Source organism: Phaethon aethereus, assembly GCF_964289735.1.
Source record: "Phaethon aethereus genome assembly, chromosome: Z".
In the NCBI taxonomy this organism is placed as follows: Eukaryota; Metazoa; Chordata; class Aves; order Phaethontiformes; family Phaethontidae; genus Phaethon; species Phaethon aethereus.
The window spans coordinates 23384288-23410727 of NC_138577.1; the positions used below are offsets into that span (position 1 = coordinate 23384288).

Below are 26440 nucleotides of genomic sequence, written 5' to 3' on the forward strand. Positions count from 1 at the left end.
TTATGATGGATTGCACATAGATTTTTACTTTATTTTAGATAATAAATCCTGAAGACCTAATAAAAAGTGAAAAAATGAAGAAAGAAAATAGTACACACACAAGGAAAGACAAATCTGGAGGAACGCTTGTAGCTGGGAAGAAACCACTATATTTTGTAAAGTCCATGAATGATATGTAATTCCCACGGTGGTTATATTTACTGAGCTGGACATTGACATTTTGAATTTTAGGAGCATAAAGAGTTACCTGAATTAGTTTCAAATTAGGATGTGAATATCCTTCCCATAATGTGTTTTATTTTTTAATTATTTTTATTTATTTGTTATTTTTATTTCAACTGAAAGCAATTCTAAAAGTTGTTGGCCCAAGATTTGGTTCAAAGATGTGAATAGACTGAACTTGTTTGGAAAAGGGATGGTCAAAGATGAAGAGGAAAGAAAGGAACAAAATGACTCAGGCCAAAACCAAAAGCTATAAGCTATCTGTATAACCTGGGTTTACTTTTGGTTTGGTTTGGTTTGGTTTTTTGGAGTGATGAGGCTTTTGTTTTTATTTTTATTTTTATCCTGAGTGGTGAAAAAAGTTGAATAATTCAGTAGGCAGAAACATGAGAAATCTGCCAGAGGAAAAAACGTACTAAAAAATAAATCTCTTTCCCTGAAGAGAAAGTTTTTATTATGTGGCCATTTGTGATGGTTTAACTCCAACCAGCAACTAAGTATCACACAGCTGCTTGCTCACTCCCCCTCAGTGGGATGGGGGAGAGAATCAGAAGAGTAAAACTGAGAAAACTTGTGGGTTGAGATAAAGACAGTTTAATAGGCAAAGCAAAAGCTGTGTATGCAAGCAAAGCAAAAGAAATAATTCATTCACCATTTCCAGGAATGCAGGGCTCCATCACGTGTGACAGTTACTTCAGAAGACAAATGCCAGAACTCCAAATGTCTTCCCCTTCCTTCTTCTCGCCCCAGCTTTATATGCTGAGCAAGATGTCATATGGTATGGAATATACCTTTGGTCAGTTGGGGTCAGCTGTTCCAGATGTGTCCCTTCCCAACTTCTTGTGCACTCCCAGCCTACTTGCTTTTCTTAGCAGAGAAAAGCGCACATTCACTCCCATCTTAGATATTCTGAATTGCCCTGGATATTCCCCAGCCAGCGGGAAACAAAAGCTCCTAACCTAGGCATCTGAATAGGGTACCTCTGGCTTGGTGGTTGGACTTCATGATCTTAGAGGTCTTTTCCAACCTTAATGATTCTGTGATTTTATGATTCTATGACTGTCAATGACCCCCTTCACATCCCAAAAGCAACTATATCCCAAGCAACTCGGCTTTGATACCTAAAACTTCTCCTTTCACTAATTCTTTACCTGTTCATGGGACCCGTAAACAAATTCCATCATTTAGATTAATCATTTAAACAGAAATAGCGGCTAGCTTGCCAGGTTGCCAAATGAAACCATATTAAGCAGCCTGTTAAATACATATTCTATATGTCTGGAAGGCCTAACTGTGAATCCAGTAACAGAAGCATACACTAGGCTCCTCAATTTCATCTTACTTTTAAGGATTCTGTTAATCTTGCTCCGTGATCAAATTAAGATTTCTACTACCACTACAGCCATATAATTACTCTTACAAAGTTATCAAAATCAGTTGTTCCAAATCACCTAGTTGGAAGTCTGCTCTGAAATCTCACTTCCCTGGCAGTCATCTTATAGCCAGCTTAAAGTTATTTCTGAACACTCTATTCTTTTTATTTCTGTTCTGACACTTCCTTCAGTTTAAGCAAGATCTTAATCCTTCCTCATTCCCAGACTTTATTTCTCCATTGCTATCACTTTTAATCTCCTCTTTAAGAGGATTCAGCAGCATGACTTCATATTACTGGTCCACATCATACTTCTCCCAGTATGGATAAACCTTTCTCAAACTTGAGTAATGAGAAATGTGTATGATATTCCAGCTGGATGGTTTTCCATTATACAAGACAACACTATTCATTTCACTAGTGGAAAAAGGTTGCCTTTTGCATTCTGGAATCCCTTTTTTCTTTTTCACAGCAACCTCACAATGTTAACTGTAAGTAAGTGACCTACTGGGATAGGTCTCTCTTGTCTTCTTTACTTTGAAGTTGATAAGCCTCCTACAGCAGAAATATTTGTTATTGTCCCCTACATGCGTGACTTTTTACTTCAAGTTATTAAATTTCTTCCTGTTTCATTAGTCCACTAGGCCATTAACATCTTCTCAGGAGATAATCATATTGATCCATTTATCAATGATGCCTCCCAACTTAATATAAATCAAGTCAATCAAACCACAAATGAAATCTTCGTGTAACCTCCTACCAATCTTATAACACTCCAATAGAACCTGCTGCCTGTCCTTTAGGTAATTCTTTGTCCAACTTGCAATTCTTAAATTGATCACTGCCATCTCCACACTAACTAACCAACATATGCAGGACATAACATCAAATGTTTCAGTAAAGTCTAACTAGATTAAATATATTGCATTTTCTTACCTAGGAAATTAATTAGGGAGGAAAGAGCGCAGCTTAGTCAGAGCACTCTATTGCAAAGCAATGATGTATTTTAATACTGTTTTCTTTTTACCTCCCTGTTCATACTTTCTTTTAAAACATGTTCAGTGAACTGTTAGTCTCATACTGGCCCCACCCTAAATGACAGGAAGCCAGTGAAAACCTTTTTAAAAACAGTAATAATTTGTAAGGGACAAACTTTCATGCACAACAAGCAAAACTAACTTTTACTTATTTAATTTTTGTTTAGAAAAAAATACAGATTGTACAGATCCAGGAAGCAGAATATGATAGGAAGGTAGGAGTATGATTCTGACTTTTTATGCACTTAAACTTTTCTGAATTTATTCTGTAGGAGTTTTATTCTAAAAGAATGTTTGCAGTCACTATTGAAAATTTACATTTTTATGGTTTTTTTTCTAGTCAAGAATATTCTTCATCATTTAAAATTTTCTCATTCAGCTGAAACCTTAAACTTTTCTTGCAATAAAAGCATTAATGAAAGCATATCTTTCTGATTGAGATATTTTATGACCTATACACAAAGTTGAGATTCAACTTACTTAAAAAATGTGTTTGTATGTCTTTTCACTGTTTTCCACACGGATGCTAGTACATCATAACACTCTTTGCATGCTACTACTATGTATCTTCCCTATTTCAGCTTGTTCAAGCACAAGGTTAACTTGAAAATTCCTAGGCTTATCTCAAACCCCAAAATTTGTAGTTACAGCTTCTTAGGAATTCAGTTCACCTCAAATTAGTAATATATGCATTCCACATAAACTCAATTTAGATATTTCTTTGTAGGAAGTTTCATGTTATCTGTATATTTTGACAATTGTACATCTCTACAACAGCCAATTTCTACTCTGACATGAACAGATTGTGTCTGAAATATAATTTGCTTTCAAGCTGCAGTACATATTTACCAACAACAATATGTATAATAAATATATTACACACATATATTTTCCACTTTTGTCATTCACTGGTGTTCCTAATCCCTTATAAGCTCTTGATTGCACTTTGGAGAAGGCAGTTCAAGAGAACAGATCATATTACCCCACAAATTTCAAGTAGTGAGGTTTTAAACTAAGTCTTTCTCAGATTTCAGTTGGACAAAAGGCCTCAACTATCTGATGGCTGTGAAACATTTAATTGAATACCACTGGCCAGTCTAAGCCTTATACTTAATTAAAGAATAATACAAAGTTTTAATTGGAATATGGCCACTTTTCCAAAGTGGTCTTTTGATTGAAAGGTGTATCAGTGGACTTTTAAATCAAAAATGCGACCCACAATAACAGACTTCCAAGGGAAGCCTTCTTTAGATCTATACAGATTCATATTTACGAGGAAGAAGAGTAAGACTCAAGAGTTAACTAAAGCTTGTTTATATTAAATTAAGCTGTTTCATAATAGCATTTGTGTAATAAAAGTATTATAGCAAAAGTATATAATCAACTGCAGTACATGCAGCACATGCAGCAGGCTTAAATCCATGCTGTTGGATGAATGATTTAGCATCAGTGAATAAATTGTCAGAATCAAACCACAAATTAAACTTGTCTCTTTCTTTAGTAAGCTTTTGCAAACCACATGAGGTTCAAGAGTTATAAACTGTCCGTTTCTGACACAAGCAGTAACATCTTTATGCTTTTCATCCCAGCAGTGAAAGGGAAGAGACTGGTAGTCCCATTTATTCAGACTAGTGTAGGGTTTATAAAAATCTAACCACTGCTGCAGTTTCTCACAGACAAGTGTAATTGTACCACTCAACTGATGAATATTTTTTCTGTCATTTTTAAGACTTCTATAAACACAGTTACATACCACTTTTCAATTTACTGTCTTCTTATCTAGAAGTAGCTTACCATTTCCAGATTATTTTCCAGTTATTTTATACATCTGAGTCTTAATGAAAAGAAAAAAGAAGAAAGCTGAAATGTGTTTTTCACCATGTGTCACATTGAAAATAGGAACTTCTTCCTCCACTTCCAAAGTTCGTGTTAATTAAATAATTAAACAAAGAAAAAGAAAATATGGCTAAATGTCAACACCTTTCATTTGCATGACAGCTAAAGTGCCCTCCTGTGTCAACATAAGGCCTCAATTATTTTCAGACTGCATTACCTGTCACCTTTAATAAAAGCTGTTCAAGCAGTGAGAGTTGCAGCATGTGCCAAAACTGGCAATGGTATATCAGGATTTATCCTAAGACCTGCAAAAGTGCAGAACACAAGGAAGGCCTGCTCCAAAAACAAATTTCCGAATAACTTCCACAATAGATACCTTTCTGCAAATATTCAAAAACTTAAAAATGGAAATCTCACTCTGAAGAGAACAGAATTTGTGTCATACTCTTGTCACTATCATAATAGATTATTTTTCTGTTTAAAAAAAAGATAATTAAAATGAGACCTGAATTCTGGGATCATAACTGCACATTTTGTACATGTTTAAATTCAGGATCTCTTTGTTTCAAAGCAGCAAACAGAATTTACGCCAAGGATCTTCAACAACACTTCCATAAGGCATTTCCTTTCACAAAATCAAATTGATTGTTTTCCCTTAAAATATTCTGTATAAAAATGGAGTTATGATGCCAAAAGATAATCCTCTTCATCTAAATTGTGGAATCACTTCAAATCCTACACATTCCCATCACTGCTTTCCATATTTCATTATGCCATAAATCTCACTGGTCATACACATATCTTCAAACACATATTATATTTAATAAAAATAAGCTTCTATAGCTGGTATCATGTAATTGCAACAGCATGAAAAAAAGATTGTGACTGTAGGCATATGTACAGAGGTGTCTGCTGTTAAGCTTCAACAGAATCCACAATCCTTGTGTCCACTTGTGAAATTTTCTGCAGGTCTTCAAACACAAATTTAGTGTTTGAGCTCTGAGTCTCCAGGAGCACTGAATGAGCACAGAGGAGCAGATTTCTGGCACTACAGAGAGTGTTGTATAGACGTAACAAATGGCTACAACTCAACATGTGGGCAGGCACATCTAATCATGCTGTGCTTACCTGAGAATCAGGCAATTAACTGCTAATACACCATTTCTCACAGCCAATAAATAAAAGTGCTTACTAATATAATTCATTTTACATCCACTGAACTCATTTCACAAAAAATAACATCACAAATTAAGATTTTCATAGAGATTTGTTATTTTAAAACACATTTTTTAAAAAAATCAATCAACTGGGAACATAGGAGGGGGAGGAGGTGGATTGTTAGCCATTTGGATAGGTTTGAGAGATAAAAATGTGCAAGATCTGGAAAAAAATTTATACGGCCTTATTGCAGAGCTCAAGAGAAATTGCTTATATCTGTCACACAGAATCACAGAATCACTAGGTTGGAAACGACCTTCAAGATCATCAAGTCCAACCATTAAACCAGCGCCACCATGTCCCCTAAACCATGTCCTGAAGTGCAACATCCACACGTTTTTTGAACACTTCCAGAGATGGCGACTCCACCACCTCCCTGGGCAGCCTGTTCCAATGCTTGACCACCCTCTTGGTGAAGAAATTTTTCCTAATATCCAATCTAAACCTCCCCTGGCATAACTTCAGGCCATTTCCTCTTGTCCTATTGCTAGTTACTTGGGAGAAGAGGCCAACACCCACGTTGCCACAACCCCCTTTCAGGTAGTTGTAGAGAGCAAGAAGGTCTCCCCTCAGCCTCCTCTTCTCCAGGCTCTGAACAACCTCAGTTCCCTCAGCCGCTCCTCATAAGACTTGTGCTCCAGATCCCTCACCATCTTCGTTGCCCTCCTCTGGACACGTTCCAGCACCTCATCATCCTTCTTGTAGTGAGGGGTCCAAAATTGAACACAGGATTCAAGGTGCGGCCTCACCAGTGCCGAGTACAGGGGCACGAGCACTTCCCTACTCCTGCTGGCCACACTATTTCTTATACAGGCCAGGACGCTGTTGGCCTTCTTGGCCACCTGGGCACACTGCCGGCTCATGTTCAGCCAGCTGTCAACCAGCACCCCCAGGTCCCTTTCCGCCAGGCAGCTCTCCAGCCACTCATCCCCAAGCCTGTGGCGTTGCATGGGGTTGTTGTGACCAAAGTGCAGGACCCGGCACTTGGCCTTATTCAACCTCATACAGTTGACCTCTGCCCATCGATCCAGCCTGTCCAGATCCCTCTGCAGAGCCCTCCTGCCCTCCAGCAGATCAACACTCCCACCCAACTTGGTGTCATCTGCAAACTTACTGAGGCAGCACTCGATTCCCTCATCTAGATCATCTATAAAGATATTGAACAAGACCGGCCCCAGAACCAAGCCCTGGGGAACACCGCTTGTGACAGGCCGCCAGCCAGATTTAACGCCGTTCACCACAACTCTCTGGCCTCGGCCATCCAGCCAGTTCCTCACCCAGCAAAGAGTAAACCTGTCTAAGCTACGAGCCGCCAGTTTCACCAGGAGCATGCTATGGGAGATGCTGTCAAAGGCTTTACTAAAGTCCAGGTAGACATCATCCACAGCCTTTCCCTCATCCACTAGGCGGGTCACCTGGTCATAGAAGGAGATCAGGTTGGTCAAGAAGGACCTGCCTTTCATGAACCCGTGCTGGCTGGGCCTGATCCCTTGGTTGTCCTCCAAGTGCCCTGTGAGCACTCTCAAGACCAACCGCTCCATAATCTTCCCCGGTACAGAGGTCAGGCTGACAGGCCTGTAGTTCCCAGGATCCTCCTTCCGGCCTTTCTTGTAGACGGGCGTCACATTGGCAAGCCTCCAGTCTTCTGGGACCTCCCCTGTTAACCAGGACTGCTGATAAACGATGGAGAGTGGCTTGGCAAGCTCCTCCGCCAGCTCTCTCAGTACTCTCGGGTGGATCCCATCAGGCCCCATAGACTTGTGGGTGTCCAGGTCGTTTAGCATGTCCTTGACTGCTTCCTCCTGGATTATGAGGAGTATATTGTGCTCTCCATCCCCATCTTCCAGCTCAGGGGGCTGAATACCCTGCGGATACCTGGACTGGCTATTAAAGACTGAGGCAAAGAAGGCATTAAGTACCTCAGCCTTGTCCTCATCCTTGGAGACAATGTTCCCTGCCATATCCAGTAGGGAATGGAGATTCTCCTTGCCTTTCTTTTTGTTGTTAAAATATTTGTATGACTGTAGCCAGACTGAGCTCTAGCTCTAGCTTTTGCCTTTCTAATTTTGTCCCTGCTGTCCATACAAGCTGTCCTGGTTTCAGACAGGGTAGAGTTAATTTTCTTCACAGAAGCTAGTATGAGGCTACGTTTTGGATTTGGGATGAGAAAATGTTGATAACATGCTGATGTTTTGAGTTGTTGCTAAGCAGTCAAGGACAGTCCAACTTCTCATGCTGGGCTGCCAGCGAGCAGGCTGGGGGTGCACACGGGGAGCTGGGAGGGGACACAACCAGGACAGCTGGTCCAGGCTGGGCAAAGAGGTATTCCATACCATATGATGTTGTGCTCAGTATATAAAGCTGTGATGAAGAAGAAGGAAAGGGTGGAGGGACGTTTGGAGTGATGGCATTTGTCTTCCCAAGAAACCATTACACGTGATGCAGCCCTGCTTCCCTGGGATGGCTGAACACCGGCCTGCCCACGGGGAGTGGTGAATTAATGCCTTGTTTTGCTTTGCTTGTGTGTGCGGCTTTTGCTTTACCTGTTAAACTGTCTTTATCTGAAACCATGAATTTCTTCACTTTTACTCTTCCAATTCTTTCCCCTGTCCCACCATGGGGGAGTGAGCGAGTGACTGCGTGGGGCTTAGTTGCTGGCTGGGGCTAAACCACAACACAAGCATTCCCTATATTGATAAAATTTTCACCTATTGTAAAACTATCACTATACAATCTCAGTCCCATAACTAAAAGTATTGTCCTTTTCCAAAATTTAAGACTTTTTTAATAATAGTATGCAAGCTTCCAGAAATTAAACTCTTAGGAAAGAATGTTGAGGCAAGGTTCCCTAAAAACATCACAAAACAAGAGGAAAAATTCCACTTTTTTAGTCCAGCAAATGAATGTCAACAAACAACTTCAACTCCAGATGTCCTGAGCTTATAAAGGATTTTTTTTTTTAATTTACATATAATCAACTTTTTTGGCAGTTTATTTTATATTTATGTTCCAATAAGAAGTCCCAACTTTAAAAACATTTCCCCCCACTCTTCCACTTACCAAATGTTATATTAAGCCATTTTACCTTTAACAGTTTTGCTGAAGAAACAACTTCCTATATTCTGCTCTGGTACTTTGAGAAACTTGCACTTTTTAGTACTTCATGAATGAGAGAAACGGTTAGAAATATAGGCTGTTGTTTAAGTCTTTGTCCTTCCCTGCTCCTTTTGTCCTTCCCTGTTCCTCCTGACTAACTCAGCCAACAAAGTCTTTCCTGCACAATCATCTTGTGTGGCATCCATGTAACCTCTGACCACAAACTAAACACCATACATCTTCAATCATATCTGTCACTGCTACTGTCCAGTCCATAATTTCACAGTTTCTTACATCCCTAATGAAAGAATGCTTACAATGTTAAAAAGTCTTAAATTTTGGAAAAGGACAATACTTTTAGTTATGGGACTGAGATTGTATAGTGATAGTTTTACAATAGGTGAAAATTTTATCACAATAGGTGAAAATTTTGTTGCCTTCATGATGTCATGAATGTACTTTTGTTTCTATAGCACCCAGAAAGGAATTCTTACATCAGAAGTAGATTTGTTTTTTTAATAACACTGGACATCTGTGGTAGACTGCTGCATAGGGAAGAACACTTTTGTGTTTTTACATTGTTTTGCTGAGATTTGTGTAAGCAAGTTTTTATTAGCTATTCGTCTGAGTTGTGACACCCACACTCTTCCCCTCCGCCCCAACTAAAGCAAACTGCATGCTTCCTTCCCTTGATCATTTCCTTTCTGAAAACACTTTTGTAACATGACTGTTTATTTTAAAGCCCCAGGATAATTTGGGCCAGGGGGGAGTGGGTCATGGAGAGAAAAATGCAGAAAGGAGTGCTAATGCTTGAAGGATTTGCCAATCTCTTTGATGCACAGCCTTGGGTACACAGGAATGTATTGGAATTCAGAATGTGTTAGCAAATTGTTGTTCACTCTAGGATTCTTCAAGATTTGCTATACCCTTTCCTTTCCCCTGCCCCACTCTTGTTCTTGGAAGTAAGGAGAGGATACTGAGCACACTGAAACAATCCCAGCAACATCTGTAGCTTTCATGTCTCCTACAGGCTTTTCAGACTGAATAAGATTCAAAGATTATGATGCTTATTCTGCTTGTAATGCAACTGTTTTCTTTTTGGTCCATCAATTGTCTTCAAAATATTGACAGCGTGTCATTAACAGGTCTACAGTCCCTGGCTAAAGAGAGTTTTGCTTACGTATCTGCTTTCAAAAAGCCCAAAAGACAATCACACAACAATTTTTAAATTTCACTTGCACCAAGATTCTCCCATTCTTATTGACTCATACATAAGGCTGGTAGGGGAAAAGATAAGGTTGTGTGGACAGCATTACCATAGGTTTAGACATGGTCATGTGTTTTACAACTTTCCTTTAGAACCTGTGTGTTGCCCCACCATTTAGACTTCTTTGGCTGAGGCAGCACTTGACTGAAAGCCAGCATGCAGGAATTCATTTTAGGTAGAACACAGTGATTAAAAAAGCTAAACAGCCACAGGTAAGCATGGAAAGGACCCCATCCTTTGGGCATCAACTTTATATCCACCCTATAAAACTAGGTTGGGCATTCAATTGTACTTCTGTTTACCACAACCTGGCAGCAACAAGTAGGAAAATGGTAGTTTTGCCCTTTTAGAATGAAGATTCTGGGTTTATAAAACTTCATCATTCCCAGCAAAGACACCTGTGAAAAGCTGCATTGGGGTTTTCAAGGACACATAAAGTGTACCTTTTTCTGTCCCAAATTGCTCTCTTTCTCTTCTGTAAAATGCCAACTAAGGTACCTTACCAGACCCTTGACAAAAGCAATAAATCCATTTTAAACATATTTTTACTTGCAGTCTACCAAAGCATGAAGCCTTTCTTTTGCCAGACCTTCAAGGCATGTTTTAAAGCCAATAGACACTTTTCCTGAGGGCGTGGTTTTGTTCAAGGGGAAAGTATATCATTCTGCACTGTGAAAGTAATATTCTCAACCGTATGATATTTACTTTACTGCACTATTAATTTTTATGTTTTTCCTTAGTGATACTGTGATGAATGAATTGTATCTTATTTATTCATATCTATTTATGCATCACAGCTAGTTTTCAATGCTCCTGGAGCCAAAATAATGTTCTCCCTCCCAGACCCACTACTTTTACTGTGGCTCCTCTATTACATCTCTATTCATTGATTGAACCTTAGAATAATACAGTGGACTTTTTTTTGTTAAATTACTTTGCATTTAGAGGGATTGTTCATGGAGAAACACAACCAGAGGGGAGGTTAAAGTTAAAATAGAGCCATAAACAGAAACTGGAACAGTAGAAGGAATTGTTATGCAGCGAGAAACAGAATAAGAACATATGGTTAACTAAAGGGAAAATGAACAGAGACCTAGTACTTTTGAACACTGCGGGGAGGGACAGGAAGGCATGATTAGGGAAGAACTATCAAATAACTTTATTCTCTAATTTGCATCCCATTTTTTCTTTACTATCTTGCTGACTGATAAAGTCCATTAGGCAGCAACTCAGCAAATAACATTATGGTCAGCACAAGCTAATTAATTAGCATGTATTTAATTCTAATTAGATTTGCTAGGGGAAAAAAGTTTCTAATTTTCTCTCCCCCTTTTCCATATACACACACTTTTCTACAAATATAAAATCCTATAGTTAAAGAAAACAGGTGTAGATTTAAGACATACTCAGCCACAGTTAGCATGTTGAGTCTTGTAATTGGAACAATCAAAACATGGCAGTTTGCTTTCCCAGGGAATTACGCAAGTCACACTTCATTCACTGTGCATCACACTTGAGATTGATGAGCTTACCATGACAATATATAAGGTTTAGAGATTCCAGTCTCCACCTCTACTGCTGACAACTCATCCTAGAGCATAGCATTGTGGATTATTTAATGCAACAAAACAGGAATGAAAGAAACAGTAGAGAACATTGTCAGTAGGAAATTAGAAAAAGGCAGGAATTTCACATCTCCAAAATATCTTTTGTGAAGGCTGTAAGTAACTGTTGAGAATGCCCATGTTATTGGCTATTCAAAAGGTGCAAGACAACCGGGATTAAATAAACTTGGTACACAAAGTAATTGAAATAAATTACAGAAACATAGTTGTTTTAATTTCTGTTTATCCACAGAGGAATCTCAAAGTGCTGACTTGCAGTTGAGTAGATCACATCTGTTGTCTGTTAGTTTAACTACTATAATTAGATCTTTATACCAAAGTGCAGATGAAAAATAAGAAGCAAATGGAAGTAGCAGATGCTTGTAAAATAGCAACAGTTCTGATCAGACTTCTGATCCAGTGCCTGATTAAGGAAATATAAATGGTTAACTGGGACTGCATCACTACACAAGGTACTGCACAACCAATGACACCAAAGGAAAATTTGGAAAATACAAAGAAGCATTTTCCGTAGAAGCATTTATAACAGCTGTTACAACCATGTTCAAAAGTTGTCAAAGTGTTCCAATTATTTCCTATATGCTCCTATTACCTAGCAATCTAGACAGTAACTTTTTTCAATCTTGCAATCTAGATAGTAACATAGTAACTTGTGATTCTATCAAGAGAAAACACAAAATGGAAATTCAATACAGGATAGAAAAGAACTATAAGAATAATTAAATGGCTAAGTAATAGGTATCTTTATTGTCTCTATTGTCTAAAGTTTAGTTTTATTTAAAGGTAGGTAAGATGCAATACCATTTGATGAAGTAAGACAGAAAAAAAACCCAGGATTAATAAAAGTTTACATCACATGGTAGCAGTTTTATGATACTTACAGATCAATAGTTTATGGCAAAGAGTAGTACCTCTACTTAGTGAGGAACCTGCTATGGCCCATCACAGTGTAGGTACTAATTTGATATAAAAGTAATTTTCCGCTTTGCAACATAGAATTTAAAGTATTAAAAGTACCGTATTTTGCCCCAAGGGGAATGTAGCTTGAAAAAAAATAGGCAAAAACATTCACAGTGTGGAAGGAAAGCGGTACAGCACAGACACTAAAAGAAAATAGTAGCTGTCTCCAAACTCCAGTTTTGGGTTGTATTTGGTGGTTTAAACTGATTTGTATGCAAATGGAGTGAATTGCTAGATAACATGTAGAGTGAGATGCCAGAACTGGCTGCAAAGAAACCTGGAGAAAGGTCCAAATACAGCGATAACATCATGTTGGTTTTGTGATGGTCACCTCCACCCGCCCTCACTCAGGTCTTATTAGAAAACCACATATTCTCTACAAAACATTGTTATTCACTGCTTTATCTCATTTTCCAATGTAGTTTCCCTTTTTTCTTTATGAAAACAATCCCTCTCATGGACAGAGGAGCTGCCATTTCAAGAGATGAAGACAGAAAACCTAATTTCTCTATCAAGAGAGAATCATTAAGTAAGAGTATTTGGACTGAGGTAATTGCTTTATTTTGGAAACTGCGAGGTAAAACCCTTGAGACTTGAGACTTTACTGTCTAGATTGTGCTGTTGAGCTGGTTTCTTATGAAGAGACCAACAGCTGAAAATTGTTTCTAGAATGAAGTGCTTAAAGGTACCAAGAAAACTTCTAGTATTTTATTTCCTGAAGCAAAGCAACCAAAGAAAAGGCCATAAGTAGATGCTTGTAGATACATAACAATTTGATTAAAATTTTTCCTCACTATCCATGCATAAAATTTTCCCCTCCCACCCTAGTTCATTTGCTCTTATGTTCCCATTCAGAGACTATTGTTACTAAGCAATATCTAGGTCTCAGCATGCGTCATGTAATATAGATATAGATCCCTGCTGAGAAATCAATGATTTGCAATGTTCTGCCCCAGAAAGAGATGGAAGTTGGCTATTAAGTGACTTTAAGAGACTTTATTTGTAAAGCACATGCAGTGAAAAGAACGTAGACAAGAGTGTAATAGCCTTTGTCCAAGTTTCAAACTTCATTTAAAAAACTCAAATAAAAACACAACAATTTGTTTACCCAATGGATAATCTGGGCAGTACTGCCTCTATGTATTTTCAACAGTTCACTTATATTTTGAAGTCAATATTCTCAAGAGTTGGTAATTCAAAATTTATCAGAAGAAACACAGCATCTATGCAGGAAAAAATATCCACCTCATGCAAAATTTGATATTTTTCCCGATCTCTTAGCCAAAAATATTGAGTATGTTATTTAATTTTTAAAAATCATATTATGATCAATTGTAGTTTATATTTATTTAAGAACATGTGAATTATGTGTCATTTTGATATTGCTGCATTGGCTTTTTCAGGTGATCCCTAATATTTTTTAAAATTTTGTTTTTATTATTACATTTTACAGCAAAATGGCCTGATTAAGATGATGTTATATGATTTGGTAAGCAGCCAACAGAAATTGGCTCAGTTTATACATTGTAACAGATTAATTAATTTGGACATTGCATAATTGCTTTCATTACCTGTCTTGATCTTACATAGGAAAGGAAGATGACTGGTCTGACAACCTATGAGAGACCCAAATAATGTTTTAAACCAGCAGGTAGGACCATGAAATAATGATAAGCGAGTCTGAAAAGCATAGGTGCAAGCCCGTAGCTGGGAACCTGGAGCAACTGGAAAACTCAGTTATACCAAAGAAAGCCTGGTATTCAGGAGGGCCACATATCATGGTAAAATTCTGTCAAATTTAAAGACTTCCATTATTTTCTATTCTGAAAATGAAAAGGTGAAGACTTCAGTAATTGAGCCTGTTGGTAGAGTATCTTGAATTTAAAAAAAGGGGTGGAAATGAGAACAGAAGCAGAATACAGTAATAAGAATAGTAATACAGAAATAGGAAAAGCAGATAGATCTGAAAAACAGTTGTCTAGAATGAAAGATCTGAGATAAGAGTACTTAACTCTAGAGCAAGTTTGAGCCTCCTTTATTCTTCCACCACAGGACTGACAACGCAGAGGTTGGTAACTCACAAACTGTCTTTTGGAGGCATCAAAATAATAATGTATTTTTGTTACAATGTACTGAAATTGTGGTGGGCTAGGACAATTTTAATTGGTTCTATGAAGAGACAAAATGGAGGAAATGGAAAATTTCTAGTTACTCTGCATATTTAAATGTGAAGAATACAAATAACAGATGTGGAGTACAGAAGGACAAACTGCACAATTTTGTTCCCTCTGTGCTTTCTCTGCACAGGGACATGGGACAAACACCTCATAGGGTCTCATTTGGTCTTTTGAGAATCTTATTCAAGATCTGTCCCCAAAGAATCAGCTGCAACCAACACAAAAGTTTCATCAAAAATCTTGGAAATAGGTTTGTCTCCTAGATCCACTTTGAAAATCAAAACATTTACATGAACCCAGCCCCAGCTATGAAGGAAGAGACTGACACTTTATGGAGTCTTTTGCTGCAGAGACTTGGCTAAAGATAATGCATCTTGCGTCTTTCTGTTAACTGTGTTCTCAAATTGTATCGAAGACCTATCAAAAGACATGTTCTTTTAAGCCTGACAAAGACTCTTTTTCACTGAGACCAAAAATGAGAGAATGATATTGTCAAATGCTTTAAAATCCAGAGGTAGATTGATTTAACTCTACAGAGTTATTACTTAGTAAATTAGTATTAATTCAATACAGATAAGACAAAAAGATTCCAGAAACCAGTTTGTTAAATATCATCATGAAAGGAATTTAAGGAAAAGCAGAACTTCCCCAGACCTTGGACATTTTCTTCCTTTTTTGAAGTTGTATTTTGGTCCAAATAATATCAAAGTTAAAAAAGAGAGAGAGAGAGAGAGAAAAGAAATAGACAAACCAGATTTTCGCAGATACTGCAATGCTGAAGGAAACAGTCAAGAACCTGAAGATTTAACCATCACTTTCATGGATATTACTAGGTTTCCCAACCTCAAGCCACCAGAAGCATCTGCCCAGGGGCTACAGATCATGCAGCTTCCCTGTTCATAGGCTGGCAGATGGAGAATTTGCAGTGTTCCAGCTGAGATGTTACGTAAGGTTGCCAAACCCAAGTTACTCTGAATGCAGGTGAGAGAAGCCTAATATTTTGTAGAAAAGCAGGTTTGCTATTAGCTGTTTTTAGGCCTATATTTGAAATTTTTCTGAATGGAACTATCTATTCATTTAAAGAAAGTTGGTAATTAGTTTTTTTAATTAAGGACTTCCTGATGTATATTCATAGTATATGCTTTCTGCATTTCTAGGCTGGATATTTAAGTGTGCAGACATGTATGTATACACAGGTAAAAGATGAGATATACTGCACATGTCACAAGGAAAAAACTTGTATAAGATATAAGAAAAAAAAGCTCATTTTACGCATACAATCACAGCTGTTTCTGAAGCCACTGCTAAAGGAACACAATATAAACTGTAGAACTCCAATAACAAGAGAGCAGTTTAACAGTTCAGGAGCAGTCTTAATTCTGAAATTTACTGCTCTCATCAGCCTATTCAAACTTTAAAAGTACTCAACTGTTACTTGCAATCTGTTTCAAATTTTTTATGTCTCCTGTTGCTGTCAGTGGTCAAAGAACATTATTCCTTACCATGGAATTATCTGTGTTTTTCCCCAACAACTTGCATGAAACTTTCATTTTCCACAAAAACATCTAGCAAATTATTCTGCCACTGACTACACTATTTGTTCCCCTACAAACTTCCTCCATGTAACTGCTTCTTACCACTCTTTAGTACTCTTAGCATGTACATCTATCGTACTTCCAAATGCTTGGAATTTGTATATTCCTATTAAAACTATTTAATATTTATATTGCAAGTATGTCAGGAACTTCATCATGCTGGAGAACCAGCTGTTCTAGCCATTGCAGGTACTCTGACAGACAAAGGGATATTGACCATAATAACCTGTAATTTAAAATGAAAAGTGAAAGATAATTTGGAAAGGAAAGTACTTTAGGAAAGGAATTACACGATATTGCATTTCCCTCTGTATATAGTGTGCATCAGTCACATGCTCATTCCCCTTATGTGCTCCTCACTCTATCAGCATCAGTCAGCCTTCTCCTAGGCACCATTTCAAAACTTCGTCTGAAAGAGGGAATCAAAAGATGCAGCGAGCAGAATCACAGAATCAGAATCACAGAATCACAGAATCACTAGGTTGGAAAGGACCTTCAAGATCATCAAGTCCAACCATTAATCCAGCGCCACCATGTCCCCTAAATCATGTCCTGAAGCGCCGCATCCACATGTTTTTTGAACACTTCCAGAGATGGCGACTCCACCACCTCCCTGGGCAGCCTGTTCCAATGCCTGACCACTCTCTCAGAGAAGAAATTTTTCCTAATATCCAATCTAAACCTCCCCTGGCACAATTTGAGGCCATTTCCTCTTGTCCTATCACTAGTTACTTGGGAGAAGAGACCAACACCCTCGTCGCCACAACCTCCTTTCAGGTAGTTGTAAAGAGCGATAAGGTCTCCTCTCAGCCTCCTCTTCTCCAGACTAAACAACCCCAGTTCCCTCAGCCGCTCCTCATAAGACTTGTGCTCCAGACCCCTCACCATCTTCGTTGCCCTCCTCTGGACACGCTCCAGCACATCCTTCTTGTAGTGAGGGGCCCAAAACTGAACACAGTATTCAGCACAAACTGAAGAGCCTGAAAGACCACTTTCATATTTAAAGAAGAGAGAACAGTGTGGAGAAACTCAGTCCTAGATTAGAAATACACAGTAATAAGTAAGCGGGAAAGAAAAGTAGGGAGAAATCATGTTGTTTGAATCTCTGATACTACTATGTTTTAATTACATTATCCACTACCTTCATGCTTTTCCTCTACTCCTCCACTGATCACCAGCCTTCTTCAGTGCTAAGTGCAATGTGTAAAGTCCTGATCTTTACAGTCTCTCTTCCTAATTCATCTGGTCCAGACTCTCAGCCTTGCCTTGCCTTGCCTTGCTTTGCCTTCCCTTCCCTTTCGTTCCCTTCCCTTCTCCTTTCGTCTGTATTTTATTTAAGTTTACACTCTTTAAGGTAAGTATATTCTTTTACAGTGATAGAGTGGGATCCTCAGGTTCATTTAATCTCATTTTCACCCCTCTAGTAAATGATTACAAGGGTGAGAGCATTTTCCCTCTAACAGCAAAAACAAGAGGCTGGAACTGGTTTCAGAGAACAAGAACTGATTTGGGGCAATTAGTAAGCAGTAAAACACCGAAGTAGGTATAGTTCTGGTACAAATGGCTGAGACCTCCCAGCTCTTCCCATGAAACAGGGCTGGAAGAATCTACTCTGCCTCTTGCAGATGGCCTGAACTCCAAAATTGGGTGGAAAGATTCAGAAATATAAAAGTAATTTGTATTGCTAGGAAGATACAGCCTCACATGTAGACAATTATCCTTGGAGACAGGAAGAACTGAGACAGAGGATGCCAGTGACACAAATATGCAAGGACTCCAAAAAGTAAAGATTTAGCTATACTTCAAGGGTTGGCTAGTGTAGCTGAGCTATAAAATTCTCTGTCAGACCCACTCAAACCATCAAGAGAATTTTTCTGTTGATGTAATTTAAACTATATAGATGTTATTGGCCCACAGATTATTTTTAAAAATGCATAATTGTAGATGACATTTGAGTTACAGGTTAGGCTTGTTACATCTGTTAGCATATAGGTGTGGGTATTTTCATGTTCCAAAATGGTGTAGTTATAAGTCACCAACTTCTATGTACTGCCCAAGCCTGAGATAAGGAAGTAAGTCTTGATTCAAAAAGTCTGGAACTTAGGAAGGTAGGCAGGAGCTGAACCAGGAGATGAGTCACAGAAAAAAAGAGAGAATGATGACAAAAGTGCATTAATGTCAGAAATATCAGAAGCAGAAGGAAGAAAAGCATGGAGAACATATTTTGAGATCTGATCAGAATAGGATGGCTGGAAACATTAGTCAGAACATCTATGAAAGGCTGGAGAGGGTGGAAGACAGAAAGGAAGAAATCCAGAATGAGTGGGAGGAAAAAAATATATTTGCAACTGCTTTGTCAGGAATACACTAGTATCTTCCTGCTATAGAACTTTTCCTCTCTCTCTCTCAAAAAAAAAAAAATTCCCACAATTAAAAGGATTTTTTCAAACATATACATGTGAATACAGTAAATTAATCCAAATCAATTTAATCAACAGTAACTGACTATTAAAGGGATTAATTTATTAGAAGTCATATCCAGCCATTCTTTCTCAGACTGGATTCTCACCATGGGCATAAGCTACTAACACCCATACAAGGAATGTTAGAAAACATGCAGAAAGGGTTAAAGTTGCTCCAGGTATTACTTACTCTCTCTTCAGGCATTTCCGGTGCATCAGCTGCTGCTTTGCTTAAGGGAACTTGCTGCTTAAAATGTCTATTCTGCCACGCAACCACAGTAACTGACGTGAAGGGAAAAAGCAGCACTACTGAATGGACTTCAATTTGCCCTTTAGCAATGCCCCACCTTTGCCTTTTCTACCCCTTGTTGCATTTGCGGAGGCTGTATTACCGATCAAGGGGTGGAAGAAGGCAAAGGATTTGTAATGTAATTGCTTCCCATTAATGGGAATTAATGGTTAGTCCAAGCAATCTCCCTCTAGGTATCCTGCTATCAGCTAACAAATGGACCTAACTGTTGGCAATGACAGAAAGATCAATTTATTTGGAAGTAATGCAAATTTATTATGAAAAATGCTTCTGGACCACAGCAAGCTTCTCCCATTTCTGTTGACAAATTGGTTACTTAGAACTATTGACCTAAAGCAAGGATTGTTGTCTGACAGAACTGCGCTGTGACAGAAAAGGTCCTGGAACTGAACTTATTTGCAATTCCTTCACACTCTCTATGGAGAACTATATCACTCTATTCTTTGGTGTAGACTGTCTTGCCCTGTTGCTGAATAGCTATTCTAGCTCATGAGCAGAGGAGTACTCCTACTGGATTTGGCTGGGATAGGCAGGATGACATTCCCTCACCCTGACCATTTGCTTACAGGAGGAGTGGCGGACAAAAAGCCCCTGGCACTTGTCATCTGTGTGAGTCATGATCTAAGCAGAAATGAGCATAGGAATAAAGGAAGTCTTTAACTTCCTCTTCACTCCCCCACATCATAAGCAAAGGTTATGACAATCTAGCCTTAAGTACTGTGGATGAAAACATCTCAGTGAGTCAGCTGTTTGCAAATAGCTCTCCACCTTCCTCTGCACTTCATCTCTCTGGGTGCTCCGTGTCTGCTTTGCATTCGCATGAGTTCCACTCCACCTCCCACCCCCCCGCAACTTCTGCATGCAGCTGAGCTCTCAGAGGCTTTGCTGCAATCTCTCTGAGCATTCCCTTTTGAGGTCCAGCATCTTCTGATCCCATCAGTACTCACAACTTTGCAGTTAAAGTTTTGATCATAGAATTGAGACAGCCATTTTGTCTCCTACTGGTGATCTGTAGTTTATCCAGAAGTTCCAGTTGTTGAAAATACACCATTTATATGTAATGTGTTTATGAATTCAAAACTGCCTTACACTTCTTGGCTTTTACAGATATTTTTATGTTAGAAGGCTGACCAAGTACTGTTGCAGCACGCAGCAGCCTTGGTTCTTTATAAAAGCATAAATGCATTAATTTTGTTTTCTGCCCTGTGCCTCTTTTTTTGTTCTTGAAGCTGTTGAAATTCCACACTTTAAGCAGGCCCAGTTGCTAAACATATCCTCTTGGTTGGTTCATTTTCTTGCAATATAGCCACTTTCTGATTTCACAAGAGTTGACTCACTTCTGACACAATGTTCCAAGATGAACACCCACACAATGTAACATTCAGACTTCTTTCTTTTCTCCACATACACTAGCACTCTCATCACCTGAAAGTAGAATCTTCCTTCCTTTAGCTGACCAAATATGCCTCCAGTATACTTCCATAGAAAGCTAGTTACTATAACACACTATTGAAAAGTTATTTACTACTGATAGTGTATTAATCATCAGAAAAGCTGTGCTAATTTAACTGAAGACAGGACGAAAGTTTGATTCTTAAAAATAGCAATTAATAATGTATTTCATTATGCTTTTTTGATAAAGAAAAATTGTTTTAATTTTTTATTTTTTTTTTTTTAATTTTTGATAATTATGATTTTTTATAAAGAAAAAAATTATGTTAAAATTTGTAAAGTTCTCTGAGAAATACATTGGCTTGTTCATCCAGTTACAAAAATAATATGAAGCCCTTCTAAAACACTAATAATAAAGTCCAGTGTTTTATTATAAAAATATTCAAAAAAAGTCTCTTTCCATAGCTGATCAGTACTAACTAAAACCCCTACCCTACACTAGAATTAACTTTGTAAGGGGTACGGGAGAGAACCAAACTAGATAGAGGGAGGCAGGGAGTGAGGGAAAGAACAACATTCAGCTGTATTTTCGGAAGTACCAGATGGTAAGCCAGAGAAGTTAAAGTAATAAAACACCTAGAATATTCTAAGCAGTTCACGACACCAGAAAAATAGGCATTTCAGGAAGGAGGAATTTATTTATGAGGAAACCATTTAAAGGAATAGAAAGCTACCTAAGGAAACTGACTAACAGGGACTAGACAAATAGTATGCACAGATTGAAACAACATAAATGCAGACATCCTGACTGAATGCTGTAAGCAAGAGTGAAAGAAAGAGCTGACTAGTATATAAACCCTTACTACAAAACACATTTAAATGCGACTCCATAGGCTACCAACAAAAAAATGACTAGCAGTACTGTGCAAACCAGTCAGGGAGAGCACGGAAGACTAGGAAGATTATACACATTGTGCTGTCTGAGGACATGAAGTACAAGCAATGTAATGAAAATCTACCAGAGAAAGTAAAAATAAATATTAACAACATATTTTTAATTATAAGTTCACTTACAAATGTTTTTCTTTTAAAACAGTATTAGATATTGTATCATCAGAAAAAAATGGAAAGGTTAATAAAGACTTATAACTGTAGTTTGTATTAGTCTACACTGTTGAACTATTTCAGGTGGTTCATCATGCACAGTTAGTTCTACATTTGGTGAAAAAAAATGTGCACACATATCTGCAGGCTCATCTTCCATATTAGATAAATTACATTCAATGTGAAACTACTGAACTTTGATTGCCATGCTTCCCAGAAACCTAAAAAACTCTTTGAAAACTCTGTGACAATATCCCATTAAATAAAAATAAAAGCCATATTCCATTTTTCTTTTTTAAGATTATTCAGCTCACTGATGACATTTTTACTTATTCATTAGGTGGTCTTTTTGATGAAATGACCTGTCTGGCAGACCCTGGATAACTTTGACAATGCAAATTCAAATTGACAGACATAAAGGAAGGTGGAAGATTTGATGTCACCATCACATGATACGAAATCTTTGGCTGTACTCAACATGTGTAAGGAGACACTTTTCCAGAGTCACTTTTGTTCACATAGTGACACTATACCCCTGTGAGCAGTAGTCAAACAATTACTTAAGCAGAATGCTACCACATGGCTTAAAATAATTTCTTAGGGATTACATATTTTGCAATTTAAAAACAACAAACAAACAGTAGGAAATACTTTATATACCCATTTTAAAGAAAAATAGTCGCAGGTGGTTATGATTAAATTCACACAGCAAGATGTGCTAGGATTTAACACTAAAACCAATGAAGTTTATTTTGTAGGTTAAAAAATTCTCTTTCAGGGCCTGGAATGTTCAATATGTTTATTGACCTTTTAGAACTCAATTTCACCAAATATATATTAGGACATTTGTACTAAAAGATTAAGACCCTTTGAATTAATAAAGTTTAATATAATTGATAAAAATCCATTCTATTAACTTAAACTGAAACAATGCTGGTCTTTACCCCAAATTTGACTAAATCTCATTAGATCAGCTACCAAAATTTTATGCTTTGAAGTCTTGAAAAGTTTACAGACAGCCTCATGCTTCACATTATTCCTCAGCAGGTCAAACAACAGCAAGAGTGAAGTTTTATTAAGTACTCTGAATACCTATCTTCAGTTTATTTGGACATACTAGGCTGTTTATTTGATCCACATATCAAACTGTGTCACCATGATGAAATTAGTATACTACTGTCACTTTCCCCCTATGACTATACATACATATGCTGAAAACAGGTACAGTAAAATTAAAGGGAAAAAATCTAAATAGAGCTTTTATTTTTAAAGAAGTTCTTAAGAATAAGCCAAAAAGAGCAACAGCTCCCAATAGCCAGGAGCTCAAGCAGATACAGCCTGCCCAGATTCAGAAAGCTCCACACCAGGCCTGGTCAGAGATGTCTGCGTTGCTTTCCCACACCTGAGCGAACAGGGGGGAACTTGAGCAATTCTGGATAAAGTCAACTAAGCTCATCCTCTAGGACCAACAACCAAGCCCACTAGATTAGGAAACTGAGCAGAAAGGGGAAGGAAACAGACACACCAAGGCATTAGTGGCAACAAAGCAGAGACAGGAGTCCCAGTGTCGTTACAGGGAAAGATGGAAGATACTTATGGGGAAAAAAAAAATCTAGATCCAGAGTGGTTTGCAGTATCTCTCAAGTGAACTCTGTTTACATACAAGCTGGGAGGCCCTCAGAAAACATGGAAATATAACTATATCCTCTGTCCTTGTAGATGCAATGTTCTTGTAGATGCCCTCTAGAACTTTTCATAGAATTGTAGAATTCTATTCATAGAATAAACATGTTGAAAGGGAGCTTCAAAAATTATCTAGTTCCAAAATCCTTGCAATGAGCAGGGACAGCTTCAACATCAGGCTGCTCAGAGCCCTGTCCAACCTGATCTTGAAGGGTTGCAGGGATGGTGCATCTACCACCTCTCTGGGCAACATATGAGAGTGTTTCACCACCCTCGCTGTAAAAAATTATTTCCTTAGATCTAGTCTAAATCCACTCTCTTTTCGTTTAAAACGATTACCCCTTGTCCTATCACAACAAGCTCTGCTAAAAAGTCTGTCCCCATCTTTCTTAAGTTCCCCTTAAGTACTGGAAGGCTGCAGTACTATCTCCCCAGAGCCTTCTCTTCTCCAGACTGAACAACCCCAACTCTCCCAGCCTGTCCTCACAGGAGAGGAGTTCCATCCCTCTCATCATTTCTGTGGCCTCCTCTGGACCTGCTCCAACAGCTCCATGTCTTCCCTGTGCTGAGGACTCCAGAGCTGGACGCAGGACTCCAGGTGAGGTCCACCAGAGTGGAGTAGAGGGGCAGAATCCCCTCCCTTGACCTGCTGGCCACGCTGCTTTGGATGCAGCCCAGGATACAGTTGGCCTTCTGGGCTGCAAGCGTACATTGCCAGCTCATGTCCAGCCAGACATTTTCTTTCCAATTACCACTTATCAAAGCACTTAAATAAAGTGTTCTTGTCTATTAGGAGAAGGGACATATTCAACAGCTTAAACATAGCAGTAGCATATTAGAAAGCAACACTCAATTCTTGTCTGTGCCTGAAAGGCACAGTCATTGGTATGTAAGACCACATATCAGTATGATACCACACATTAATGTCATTCCATGAGCATCTGGAAGACAGAAAAAGCTACAGCAGCATCCCAAACTCTCTATTTCATTAGTATTACTCCTGGATAGTGGGATACATATATACATAGAACAAAAAGACACCATAAAGACCAGAAAACAAATAACATTAAACCTCATCAACATCTATGTATATATTATTAGCATATTGACTCATACAGTCAACATTTCAACAATGCATTATCAAATCAAGTGCAGTCCCTGATACCAACATCAGTGCAGTGGCATAGAGTTATGACTAAGTATGTTAAAGATAATATGTAAGCTTACATTTCAATGAATGCTCAAGAAAAATCTCATTTTTAATAACTCTTGTGTAAAATACAACCTGAAAAATTAATGTCTAAAAAAATTACTCAAAAACTTACTATTATTCAATAATCTTATCTCTGTGTGTGCAAGACACACATACAAATTTATCTAGGCTACAGATACAAGAATGGGGTACAACTAATAAAAATTTTATCACAGTTGCTATCCTACTCAGAAAGTGGTATCTGAAAGGCCAGTGCAGCATGTAAATAGTATGGAAGAATATTGATAATAAAAATAGAAGCAAAGAAAAGAAAACCTTCTACTCACACTTTTGCTCCTCCCATGTATAGTAGAGGTATTCTTGTTCATGATGACTCTATGACTAAATCAGAAGTGTTCTGCAAGTTTCAAAGGTGAGGTTTTATCCCTTGACCATCCAAATACCAGCTGTTATACTGAAAAGAAATTAATTTATCTTGTTAGCATCAAGGTCTTTGCAAGTTGTACAACATCCAGGCATAACCCACTGCTTCAGTGTATAAAAGTTGCAAACAGTCTAACAGCCAGTAAAGAAGACGTCTCATGTATCACTAGTTCATACAATACATAAAGCTACCCTGAACCATACAACAAGCATATCCATGAACCATGCATGCTTTCCAGTCAATAAAAAATGCATGCCAACTCAAACAGTTAAGAAGGTTACAGATTTCTGAGGCAGGGCTTTTTGCCACAGTTATTTAACTAGATATTGGAACTATTGTTTGTAATAATGAAATAAGCCTTACTGGGTATTTTTAGTGAGTTTCTCAGTCTGAGGGGATCTGTTAACTTATATACTACTCAGACCAGTAGACACATGTTCTTTAGAGGAAGAAGGTCAGCTAGAGTAATTTTCAAATCCAGGTGGCTAAAAACACTTAAAGCAGCAGTTATGTACTTTCATATAGTTCTCAGAGTTTGACAAATTTGTCTTTTTATTATAATAATAACTAAGCAAAAGCCCTAGCAACTGATGACAGCATGGCATAGCATGGCAGCTTTGAAATGCAACATTCATCAGCCTCTGGGTAAGTGCATAACAGTAATCATGGAGAGTAGAGTTGAAGGGAAAATCATATGCTTCAGGATCAGGCAGTTGCAAGATTTGTATTCTCATTTGGGCCAGGTACATCTCTGCACACAGTTTTTTCCTTAGCTCTGTCAGCCAAAGATGAGGTAAAGTGCAATTTCTGACCAATAGAAGTATTGTAGTAAAATCTCCTAATATAGAATCAATCATACCAGCAAAATTACAGGTATGGCTTATTTCCCTCATGGGCAGGCACATCACTGATGGAACTTGTATGGGTACAAGAAATACTGTGTTAGGTATCATCCACACTAGCATAGTTTTGCTAGCATAATGTACTGTTTTAAAATGACTACTTTTTTGCAAATCTCTGAAGCCCATCTCTGCCAAAACAGAAAATGAACTCTTAAATGTCAGTAAGATACTAAGAGCCAATATATTCACAGAGATATACACATATACAGGTGCAGTTTCCTGGCCCCACAGAAGAACATCATGACCTAAAAGAGGGCACATTTATACTAGATATAAGGAACAAATTTTTTACAATGAGGGTGGTGAAACACTGGCACAGGTTGCCCAGAGAGGTGGTAGATGCCCCATCCCTGGAAACATTCAAGGTCTGGTTGGACATGGCTCTGAACACCCTGATGTTGATGAAGCTGTCCCTACTCATTGCATGAGGGTTGGACTAGATGGCCGTTAAAGATCCCTTCCAACCCAGAATACTCTATTCTATGATTTTATGATCTGTGACAAACCTAAAAGTCTAGTTTTCCTTCCTAAGAAACCCACTCATC

General features: G+C 38.1%; 1 protein-coding gene across 1 annotated transcript in view; it reads right to left on the bottom strand.

The window, feature by feature from the left end:
* PDE4D (phosphodiesterase 4D) overlaps positions 1-24937 on the bottom strand; it is a gene marked incomplete at both ends in the record, with an annotated part of 545358 nt that extends 520421 nt beyond the window's left edge. Inside the window, one exon of the mRNA XM_082012779.1 lies at positions 24896-24937. Coding sequence (XP_081868905.1) covers positions 24896-24937 — 42 coding nt within the window. The remainder of the gene's footprint in view (positions 1-24895) is intronic.
* Positions 24938-26440: the final 1503 nt, after the last annotated feature.